The following is a 12,159-nucleotide window of genomic DNA, read 5'->3' as shown; positions in this document are numbered from 1 at the left end:
GAAGCTCTCTACGCTCTGTTCTTGAGCAAATCCGAAGGCCACACGACGTTTGGAGGTCTGTAGCTATTGGCTCTGCAGAAGTTGGCGACTTCTGCGCACTGTGAGCCTGCGCATGCACTGACCCTGCTCTGTGATTTTATGTGTCCTACCACTTCGTGGCTGAGTTTCTGTTGTTCCCAATTGCTTCCACTTTGTTATAATACCACTAACAGTTGACTGTGGAATATTTAGTAGTGAGGAAATTTCACGAATGTCCTTATTGCATAGATGGCAACCCATCACCGTCCCACTCTTGAATTCACTGAGCTCCTAAGAGGGACCCATTCTTTCACAAATGTTTGTTGAAGCAGTCTGCATGCCTTGGTGCTCGATTTTATACACCTGTGGCCATGGAAGTGATTGGCACGCCTGAATTCAATGATTTGGAGGGGTCACCCAATACTTTTGGCAAAATATATATTCATTCATAGTTCCATCAATATAACAATGACTTCCATAATAATAATAATTGTTAGCATAAACAATTACATCCACACAAAGTAATAGGGTTTAATTTTATCAATACACTGAATTTGGATTACTTTAGTAATGAAATTGATTAATTTGGATTTACTTTTAACTTTTAAAAAAATAAAATCAGAAGGCTAACATTGTGTCAAAGAGTTTTTAAGTTAGTGTTGTCTGCAAGTTACATTTTAATTGTACTCAAACTCCAGTGAGCCTTCCTGGCTTTGTGTCTAAAAGGCAGTAACATTAAACACAAGTATTTAATGTAATTGACTGTGGCAGACTGTGCGTGAAGAAGTAAAACTTCCCTGTATAAACAAATGTTTAAAAACAGCTGTGAAAAATGTTGTGTGATTCAGTGTTCTGTCATCTACCTGTGTAGAAACTACGGTGTCCACCATTGTGCATTCCTGTGCATTACTCACTATGGCTGACATATTGATCATAAGTAGTTTTTAATTATGCAAGCTGTGGGGTGGCATGGTTGTCATGAAAACAATCCCATAACTACGGAAGGATCATGTGCATGTCGTCATCTCTCATTTTATTCAGTCTGAGGCAAAGCCCAAAAGTTTTCTTTGTTTAAAGTTGTACTTAGAGTGTTTGGATTAACAGTGATTGATTGTAAGCAGAACCAGCCCTTTTAAACAAAAGCCACATGGCTAACAATTATCTGCTTTAATGGACAGAGATTTGGTAAAATAATGTCATCCTATCAGGGTGCAGCCACCCTGTGATGTGTGTTTTAGCAAATACTTTAGGTTATCATCCTGTACATATCTGTATCCACTTCCTGTATATGATGACTAACCTGTACTACTTGTTACTTGTTAAGATAAAGAGCTAAATACCAGCACATAACAGTTATAAATAAAATAATAAAAAATAAAAAACAAATTAAAATAAAACAGTTTAGACTCTGTTCTGCTACTTCTGCTCAGATTTCCATGCATGAGTAGCTGCATCCTTTGTCGTCTTCTGCCCATCAACCTTTGCACAACCCAAGACATGTAAACAGACTTTAATGTGTAAAATCAGTGAAGCTTCTATAATTAATCTCATTTTCATTTAGCCATTATTACCCCTGACCTCCTTGTTAATGGTAATGCTTTTAATGTGGTTTGTTCGTTGACCTAAAAGGGTCAGCTAAAAGCCTAAGAAATAATGTCTATTTTTTGTTAGAAAACCAGAAGAATAACAAAAAATTTAAGATTGATTTCTCTTGTCTGTGTTTTCAAACAATCAGAACTTTTCATATTGTGATGACAATTTACCTGAAATGAAGTGGGAACTTTCACTTCTTCAGATTCTGATTATGCCTGAGCCTCTAGGACAGTGGTCGGCAAGTCAGTTTGGCACCTTCTCAGGGTATAAAATAAATAACAATAAATCAGGAGTAATGAAAGGCAAACCCCCCCCCCCCAGTCTTTTCTCCATTTCTTGTGTCAAAACAGGGATTTACTTATTTAGATATCAAAATGACCCTTACTATTGATGAAATTATTGCCAATTATAACCCTCTCACAGAGGCAGTTATACAGATGGAGTAAATTACCCATATCTTTAATTGGATGTATTAACATCTTAAAAATGACAATAATAAGTACATTTTTGTATCTCTTCCAATAAATCCCCCAAAAACATCTCGAGCTTTATTTGGAATAACAAGCGCCCACAACTCAGGCTGTCCTTATTGAATCTGCCATATGATGGAGGGTCTTCCAAAGGTAAAGTGTCTGATTTATATAATGAAAATTAATTTATGCCGTTTAAAGATCTAAAAAATAAATATGGTATCCCAGCTAAACATTTCTTTAAATATCTCCAAATTACAAGTTATATTATGTCTAAACAGGGTAATAGTTTGACACTTCCCCCTTTGTAGACATTAGAATTTAGAAGCTAAAGGGCAAGTGTCTGTGCTATATAATTTGTTTGTGAGTAAATCCAAACAAAAAGCCTGCTCAGTGACCCAAACTGTTACTACAAATACCATTCTGCTACAATATAAATGGCTGAGTAGACAGTACATCACGCCAGCCTGGCTATTTTAAATGTAACAGTCAGAAAGGTTCACTGTTCCACTGCACATGGGATTGTCCTCACATTATTTATTTTTTTGGAGGAGGGTACTTAATCTCATTAGTCACATTGTTGGTAAAAAATCTACCTCTTAATCCCAAGCTATGTATCATGAATATTTACGCTGTTTTTTTTTCCGATTTCAAAGAATTAAAAATCTTTACTTACTGCCTGCCTCTTGAAAGCTAAATGGTGCATCACTCGTTCCCCGTAGCAGTGCTAATGTTCAGTCTATGTTTGTTATTTTAATATTACTGCTATTTTATAGATATTGTACCCTTTAAATTCCTTTAAAACAATAAATATATATTTTGTGTGGCACGGGGCCATTCTTTTTAAAATTCATTAGATGGCAGGCCAGAACATAGTAAAAGGATAATTAAAAATAATTTCTCAGTGTGTATCCACATCCATCAACCTAAGGATGCTTATTTTCATTTCCCCAGCATCCCCAGTCAGAAGAAATTCCTGCACTTCTGATTCAGGGGAATCCAGTCTCACATTTCCTAATAGATATTTCAGAAGTGTGTTAAGCTAGCCACAGTCTCTTTTGAATGTCCAAGCTCTTAATTCAACTTGAAAGAAAGCATTGCTGCAAAAAAAAGCTTTTGTGCACTTTTATTTTGTAGGCAAATAAGTAAAGAGGAAGAGGGAGATTATGTAAGTAACTGTTGCTGTCACGACTGAGATCTATTTCAGCACCAGCTGCTATCAAAGTATTCTGGCCGTGGGCAAGATATTGTTGCTGGAGGACCAGTTTTGGCCCACGGGCCGCCTGTTGCAGGCTACTGCTCAGACCACTCTTCAGTTGCAAAGCAGAGTTTAACTTTAACTGGAACTAATGTTATTGTTTTATTTTTTCCAAAGGGTGGATAATAGTGCAAAATGACTTTTATAAGCAAACAAAAACACGCTTTTCACATGTAGTAGCACTGTTTTGCCAATGTCTTTAACACGTGGAGGTTAAAAGGTGACCAACACAGAACATACTGTTCATTAAACTCTAATGACTGGCTGTTGAGAAAGCAGGAGATGTTGCATGTTTTGGGAATTCTCCAGATTGCCTCGATAACATTAGCAGATGACTGAAAAGTTTAACAGACCTGCTTTGTTTTTCATCATCTCCTGAGGAATTCACCTTCCAGCCACTCTGTATCAGTATGTTACAATGTAAGCCCACTTTGCAATTTTTCAAGAACTGTTAACTGGATAGCTGACTATTTTGTGCATCTCTGAAAATAGCAATTCCCCTTGGCGGGATAGCCAAAATGCAGCAGCAAGAACTAAGAAAAGTGGGATTTCTACAGTGGTGACATCTTCAAATTAAATATTCTGGTGAAACAATTGTTTTAACATCTTGAAAATTGTATACTCTAAAGATGCATGGACTCAACTAAAGTCATTTTTAACATTAATGTAAGTGGGAACCTGACAAAAAAGCTTAACCAAGCCATGAGTAAATTAACCATACCTTATTCTAATTAACTACTTATTTTTAATTTCTGGATTAAAAATATACAGAAATGTGTGGCAGCATTTTCATTCAGTATCAACTTCTGTAAAACATGGGCCATTTTCATCGTGTAAATGCAAATGAACAAAAAAATAACTGTTTTTTGCAACACTTTCATTTATATTTTTTTCTTAATAGAAGACCAAGTTTAAATAACATTAACTTTTCTAAAATTACACCACAGAGAAATTAGCAACTGTCCCCCACTTATTAGATAAAAATAAATCCAAAATAGCAACAGCAGGTTGGTTAAAGCGCGTTACATCTCCACATCACCAAAACAACTGAAGGGAAATTCAGCAGACTAACATCTTATATTTCATTATGTTTATCTAAAGGTGCCCTTCAATCTTAAAAAAAGTTTATTTCTGCCACTTTGGGGCCAAATGCAAATCTTCCTATAACAACATCAAATCAGTTTTATACATCTATAATTTACAAATATGCTTCTTAACCTAAAGCAACTTTATGTAAGTTGTTTTTTTAAGCTATTTGGCCCCCTACTGTTTCAGAGTGAATTTAACCACTGTTGAACATAAAAGCAGCTGTACACATTTGTTATGATTACATTATGATCAAGAACTAAGTCGCCAACCATCAAGCAAGACAGGACAAGATTACATACAACAGAAAGAATGCCAGCTTGGCGTCTGTCTTGCAGCCTTTAATTTCTTCTTCGGTCTCTTTGCAGCCTCTGCCATGATAGCCATACTGATAATACAGAGCTTGCTCCTTCCAAAAAAATTACATTGAACATTTTAAACTTTTTGCTTCTTCTTATAGCTTGCTTTTGCTTGTGATGCTGGTCCTGTAAACTGTTATGCTGTTGTCGTCGTGAGAAAAGTCCTGCCCGGGATTTCAAAGTTACATAGCGGTGAGCCTGGAGTGGCAATGACTCTGAGACTTCATTCACCTTATTACAAGTCAGTGTACCATCAAAATGATTTTGAAGCTGTTATTTTAAGATTAAAATACAAATCATCTACTAAATACTACGCCATCTACTAAAAATGTTGCTTTAACTTAAAGTGATATAGTGCATCCTGTTACTTTAAGGTAGGCAAAGTAGCTTTAGACCTTGTTCAACACTAACGCAACTAAGAGACAGATTGGAAAAACGGTGATACATACATTGTTCATAAAAATCCTGTCAATGCACATTACTTAAGACCTTCTCAGAAAATTACACTTGTCATTACTTCTCTATTCAGGAGACTTCAACCTTGAGATCAGACATCCAACCACCACAGGATGGACTCAACAAGAAGTCAAAATTTACAACACACCGATACCATTTTCTTTTAACCCCTTGACACCTGATTGCATGTACAATTATCATTATTATACAAAAAAAATAATTATTTGTGTTTTTGCTTTGAAGTTGCTAAATAAAGTGGAGATTATTAATTTGTCTATAGCAACATAGAATAGATCAAAATTTAGGTATGATGCAAATTAGTGACAACAGGCATAAACCAGTGCTTGCAAAAGGTTCCTTGGTACATATCAAATAAGCACAAACTGGCATTGGGGGAATACATACGCTATCTCGGCAGCAGTCTGAATTGAAGCGGGCACCAAAAGACAGTTTACATGTTGTATACAGGTGCATCTATTGTATTAAAGTAATTTTATTCTGTAATTTAATTCAAAAAGTGAAACTTTCATATTTTAGATTCATTACACAAAGTGAACTATTTAGACTTTTTTATGTTTTAATCTTGACGATTATAACTTACAGATCATGGAAACTTTTAAACTTTATCATCTGAAAATGTATTATAATTTTAGAATAAAGAATTTCTAATACAGAAATATTGAACTGAGAAGAGCTCTAATCATAACTATAATAATAATAACTCAAAATGCCTGCAAAGGCTTCCTGAGCCTTTAATCTTGGTCTGGTTGTGGTGCTCCCAATGAATTTTTTGAGATCCACCTGTAATTTGAGTGTTTTTTTTTTAACTGAGCACAGATTGTGGATTTGTCAAAACAAATTCAACATTCAGTTTCTAAGGAAATATGAAGTAGCGAGTATGTGTTGAAATAGACCAAAACGGTGCAACATGAGTTACAACATGTTTCAACATGTTTGCATGTGTGCGGTGAACAAACCGCAGCAGAGATGGAGGACACATTGTTCTTTTAAAATTACTTTTAAAGTTTATTCAAAGAAAAAAACCTTCAGGAAAATACATGACTTCCTGTCATACATAGAGAGGACATAAGTTAGAGTAGCATGGCAGAAACAGCAGAGGAAAACCACGTCGCCTCACGTCCAAGCCTGCAGGGAACGTTACCGCAATGTTTCCACTTTGAAGCAGCTCTATGTGAATACCTGAAATGAACAACACATGTGTTCTTTATTGTTTTATAAGTAGGTTATTTAGTGGGTTAGGGTGAGATGACAAACAAATTAAAATCTCCAAGAAAAACCGGGCTCAAAAAGCAAAATCAAAGAATTAAAAAAGACACATTTGCATTGAACATAAATACCGTGATGCACATTAGTGTAACAAAACATTGCTTCTGTAAACATTTTCTCCACCTAAGGTGAGCGTAATAATATTAAATCACCGCAGTCATATATTTACGTGTACATAGACTTACAGAAACAACAAACTATTGTTAAGCTTTTCGACTAGCGCTAAAACTTAAGAATACACAATGCTTCAAGTGATTTTTTTGAACAGGATTTCCAAGTAGTGGTTTTCATAGCAAGATTTACACATTTTAAATGCTGCCCTCTTGGCACTTTTTCCAATGTGAGTGGGCAAAGGATTGACTTTTATCATCAGATATAGACATATCATCCTTTTTTTCCCCATTAATAATATCAATAATAACCACACTTTTTTTCATTAAATCCATACAGCCACTCATCAAGGCCGTGATGCACAAACTGGGTACTACTGCGCACACAGACCTCAGACGACGACAGCATTGGGGTCCAAAGAGCTTTTCTGTTCAAGGTGAGGAAAACGTTTCTAACTGTAACCTTTCCACATGTAAAAGCACTGGTAATGTGTGTAATTGCTGTCATCAGGGGAAAAACACACCCAAGGTAAACTTGTTTGTGACCTGACGAAGACATGTTTGGACATGAAGTGAATGCACATATTGGACTCTCCTTTGCCCCTTTCTGTCAGTGAACAATGTGCAATCTCTCAGAGTTGTAATGGAAACGGAAATGGCCTGAAGGAGGTCGATGCTGCAGTTTGCTGCTCAGTCTTTCACATATACAGACAACTTAAATAACAGCTGGAGCAAGAAGTGTGGAGCACAAAATAGAGAAAACGATTCCTTCCCAAAAAAGTGGGTTTCCGTCTTCAGTTTCTGAACAGAAACAGCAGAGTGAGGAAAAGCTCTGCTCCGTGTTACCTGTTTTGTGACACTTCATCACAGTAATATGGAAATCCAGAGTCTGAGTGTTGAATTGATAAGGTTTACGTTCTCATTTTATGGGAAAGAGTGCGGGAAAGGAATTATGTAAGCAGGACTCACAGGATGTCAGAAAACCCTCCTCAGCTCTGATACACTCTAGGTGTTTGCTCCCACACAGATTCTCACAGCTAAAGAAAAGGTTGCTAAAGAAATAGAGAATGGCCAGCCCCGGAAAATATCTACACCTGACGTAGAGGCTCCGCTGCTGCAGCTTTCAATCTTATTAAATCGAAATTGAACATCTAGGATTGATCACTTGTGACAAGATACAAAGCAAAAACATCATCTCATGCCTTGGACCACCACACAGTAACACGTCTTTCTACATTCTTGACACTTAGTGCATTGCATTCATACAAATGAAAAATTAAGTGATTTGAAATAACTAAATGGAAGATACAAAGCCGCCTTCCGGGGAAAAAAAATCCTCTGCTGAAACAAACTTGCTAACCATGCGTTTACCTCTCTGCCACGAAAATCCAATTCGTCGTTGACACTTTACTCTCCGACCACACACGCACACACATACTGAACTTTCTCCTCTACTTTATCGCTCAATTATCATCTTTGTTTTCATTGTATATCTGACTATTCACAGCAGTTCAAGTTTCTCGAGTTGAGAGACATTGGCGTGACCGCCCTATGATGAGTTTATCATGTTTGTCATGTTTGACCATTGGGGGAAAACATGACCGCTGACACTATCTGGAAGATTACATGAACTTTTATTGTACACAGACACCTTTATTTTATTTTTTGAACTGCACCCACATCTCTTTCTTCTTAGACAAGCACACCTTGTACTTATGTGGGTTCAAAGTAAAAGCAAGCAAACCATGGGCTGTGGGTGGATGTGCGTAAATCTTAGAAAAACAAGTTAAGAGACATGTTTTACTCCACATAGTTACACTTATCTTCAAGGAATAATAATAATAGTAATAATTCAAAAAATACTATTCTGATATCCACCTGCTTCAACATCTTTCTCTCGCTGTCATCCCCTTTTTTAAAGCACCTGTCTGAACAACACAATACTTCAACAACACACACACATACCCTCCTGTCGAGTCCCATCAATCAGACTTACAGTAGAACCTCAAATATTAGGCCCCTCTCGCCTGCTTGTCACCTTGACGAGTCCAGCTGGCTCCAGGGTTTTACAATTTACCCCTGGCTGACGGTCCTGACCTCTAACCAGCATGTCAGGAGTAATTGGACAAAACAGAAGTACATTTACACAAACTACTGTAGCATTAATACAACAGACTCCCACCCCACCGGCCCCATGAAACGCTCATTAGAAAGGGTGGAGGGCAGGAATGTGGGTCAGAGGGGGAACTCTCCTACAAGAGGCAGACCTGCAGAAGGTAGTAGCAATAGTAATAATAATAGGGGTAGCGGTACTAGTACTTAGAAGACCTCAAGCTTACTGACCAGCTCAGGAGCATGGAAATGATGCAGAGGTACAAAATCTATGCCATCGCAATCTGATGAGCACCAAGAAAAAAGTTATTTGCCCCCTTTTCATAAATTCACATTAATTGTATTTCTTTTTTCTTTTATATATTAATTAATAACTGATTTAATTTTGTATGTGAGTTGTCACTTCAGGTATTTCAGGAGGCGACAAATGCGTGACTTGACCAGTTATCGCTGCGTGGCAGGCGGCCCCGAAGCTCCGATGCAGCAAGGCTACAGCTCCAGAGGAATGGTGAGGGCTGGTTGGTGGTTGTGATAGTTCTCTTTTGATTGTCCGAGGGCTGACAAGACATCGACAGTGGGTTCTGAGATCCAGTGTTAGCGAGGTTGGAGGACAATGAGGGGGAGAAAGAGGAGGAAGAGGGTAGGGTTGGACCTCTACCAGCTGAGCAGGTTGCTTCGGCCCAGGGTCATAAAGTAGACCTGGCTGGAGCCCCCAGACCGAACGGAGGCGAAGAACACCTGAAGAGAAGACACAGACAGACAAATGGAGATTATTATTAGATGTAATCTTCTGGTGGCTTCTGGTGTAGCCACTGGATATTCAGATAATGGACTGTGTGCCGTCATTGTTTACAGATCGATTAGCAATCTTGGAATCCATGGGCTCTCATCAAACGACAATTTGAGTGCAAATATCTTTTTAAAACAGCTAATTAAAAGCTAATCTCTAGGGTTCCCGAGATTGAGAAAAAGCTAAATGATAATCTATTTTATTCTCCAGACCAGGGGCGGCGCGGAGGTTAGCACTGTCACCTCACAGCAAGAAGTTTGTGGGTTCAAACCCCGGTTGCCCCGGCCTTTCTGTGTGGAGTTTACATGTTGTCCGCGTGGGTTAGGCTAGGTTAATTGGTGTTTCCAAAATTGTCCTTAGGTATAGATGTGAGTGTAAGTGGTTGTCTGTGTACATGTGGCCCTGTGATGGACTGGCGACCTGTCCAGGGTGCCTTTTGCCCGATGTCACCTGGGATTGGCTCCAGCCCCCCGTGACCCTGTATGCAGGATAAGCGGTTGACGATGGATGGATGGATTCTCCAGACCAACCAAAGATGATTTCTCAGTAGTACTGACTACAAACAGAAACCTGAATGGTTATGATACTTGAATACCAGATTCTGCATTCATTGACTGGATTGACCTAATCCACATATTAGTCAAGTAATTGATTAAGATGGGGCATCCTAAAAACTCAAATTCCCATATATTACAGTCCTCAAAAGTTTACATCATTTCCAGTACTATCACAGCTCCGGAGAATTTCATCTCCTATTCTTCTCGTTACTTACTTCTACTTCTACGCACTTACTTCTCGTTGGTCCAAACATATCAGCAAAGTTTAGAGAACAGAAACTAGAGAAGTTTGAAGTGACTTCCACAGCTAAACCAGCAGAGACTGAGCAAACAGGAAGTGACTTTGGAAGAGCTCTGTTTTACAGATACTTAAATCTAACATGTTTGATGCTTTGTGTGGAAATCAGTGTGTGCTTCTATGCTGTTTGGATGAATAAGCCTCACAATAATAGAATTTGAAGGTGCCTCTTTTTTTAAATATAGCCATTTTTATCATGCTGTGTTGCCCCCATTTCTTGTCATTCATTTTCGTCTAGCAGGCGCCCAGCTGGCTGGAAGATGTTTGATTTGCTTGTCCCGACTTGCAGATTAGGTCAGGATGTGTTGTTGAATGTCTACATCAAGGTCTCACCTTGTCATTTCTTTCGCAGAGGAACTTGAGTCTCTGGGCTCTCTTGTGCATGAAGACGCCATCCAAATGGCCGGTCTCCACCGAGCGGATCTCTATGGCCTTCTCTCCCCAGCCCATGATCTGGTTGGAACGAATGTAGGCTGCAAAAGAAGTATTTAAGTTAACTGACATACTGATATTTTTTTAAATATATACACATTATATAGATAGGTAGATGGATAGATAACATGTTTTAATCAGTTCTAATTGAACTGATTATGATATTGAACACTCATGCAGATTGTTCCAAAGACTTTAGTGCGTTTGTATGTACAGATGTTCCCTCTGCAGCTACAGGATAAATGATAAATGCAAGAGGCTTGTGAGGCGAAATACAATAGCTGTGTGCATGTGTTAGATAATGATAAATCAATGACAATCATCATGGAGAATATTACCCAGCAGGAATAGATTAACCAACAAAAGTTACATGGAGAGGAAGTAAGAAATATTACACAATGAAAACCTATGTTGAGTAAAGTTAATGTGAAACAAATTCTAAGGAGGCCATACATGTCAGGAAAAAAAGAATGAGTTTTTCTACACAAAATTATTACAAATTTTTCTCTCTCTTGTCCTATATTTGCTTTTGTTCTTATGACCTTTTCAGGCCTGTAAATATTACTCAAATGTAACAACCTCAGAAAGGTCTGGTGGAACTGTTCACAAATCACTGATACATAATAAGGAAGATGTGGTTGTAGGTGCTCTGATCTCCTGTTGATGATTGGACGTACTGCTGACGTATTGCGGTAAGCGTGTCGACTCATTTCCGTTTCCGGTGCTCAGATGTTCAGTTACTCCTCTGCCTCCTTTAGCGGTAATGGTACGTGTAATAAGTGTAGTTTATTTATAGACATGGAGGCGAGGCTCAGTGATTTAGAAGTCCGGCTCCGCACCTTGATAGATCAGTCTTTAGCTACTGTAGCTAGCCAGTCCCCAGTAGTCGGTGCGGAACGGCCTGAGTTAGCCTCTGGTAGCCGTCCCCCGGCATCCCCTGTGCAGCCAGGAAGGGGTGGCTGGGTGACTATCCGAAGGAGGAATAGTCGTAAGCATTCAAAGTCCACGGGGCACCATCAACCTGTTCACGTTTCTAACAGATTTTCCCCCCTCAGCGACACACCCGCTGAGAAATCAACTCTGATCATTGGCAGCTCCATTTTGAGAAACGTGAAGTTAGCGAAGCCAGCGGCCATAGTTAAGTGCATCCCTGGGGCCAGAGCGGCGACATTGAGTTTTATTTGAAACTGCTGGCTAAGGATAAACGTAAATACAGTAAGATTGTTATTCACGTCGGCGGTAATGACTCCCGGTTACGCCAATTGGAGGTCACTAAGATTAATGTTGAGTCGGTGTGTACATATGCAAAAACAATGTCGGACACCGTAGTTTT

General features: G+C 38.6%; 1 protein-coding gene and 1 long non-coding RNA gene across 10 annotated transcripts in view; one reads left to right on the top strand and one right to left on the bottom strand.

Annotated features, from left to right (window-relative positions):
* Positions 1–12,159, top strand: part of LOC123974176 — a 50,040-nt gene that overhangs the window by 31,679 nt on the left and 6,202 nt on the right. For all 5 annotated transcript variants that reach the window (XR_006825773.1, XR_006825776.1, XR_006825777.1 and 2 more), the window contains exons 4-6: positions 6,978–7,074; positions 9,146–9,257; positions 10,747–10,862. This is a non-coding gene — a long non-coding RNA (uncharacterized LOC123974176). The remainder of the gene's footprint in view (positions 1–6,977; positions 7,075–9,145; positions 9,258–10,746; positions 10,863–12,159) is intronic.
* The window catches only part of LOC123974162 (mitogen-activated protein kinase kinase kinase kinase 4-like), a 102,882-nt gene continuing 96,965 nt past the window's right edge, over positions 6,243–12,159 (bottom strand). For all 5 annotated transcript variants that reach the window (XM_046054634.1, XM_046054637.1, XM_046054635.1 and 2 more), the window contains 2 exons: positions 10,728–10,867; positions 6,243–9,487 (listed from right to left, as the gene is read on the bottom strand). In XM_046054634.1, the coding sequence (XP_045910590.1) occupies positions 9,404–9,487; positions 10,728–10,867 (224 nt within the window). In that variant the 3' untranslated portion in view covers positions 6,243–9,403. The remainder of the gene's footprint in view (positions 9,488–10,727; positions 10,868–12,159) is intronic.

This window comes from Micropterus dolomieu, linkage group LG07 (assembly GCF_021292245.1).
Source record: "Micropterus dolomieu isolate WLL.071019.BEF.003 ecotype Adirondacks linkage group LG07, ASM2129224v1, whole genome shotgun sequence".
Taxonomy (NCBI): domain Eukaryota; kingdom Metazoa; phylum Chordata; class Actinopteri; order Centrarchiformes; family Centrarchidae; genus Micropterus; species Micropterus dolomieu.
The sequence above is the reverse complement of the archived record's forward strand: the minus strand, read 5'-3'. Positions and strand labels throughout refer to the sequence as shown.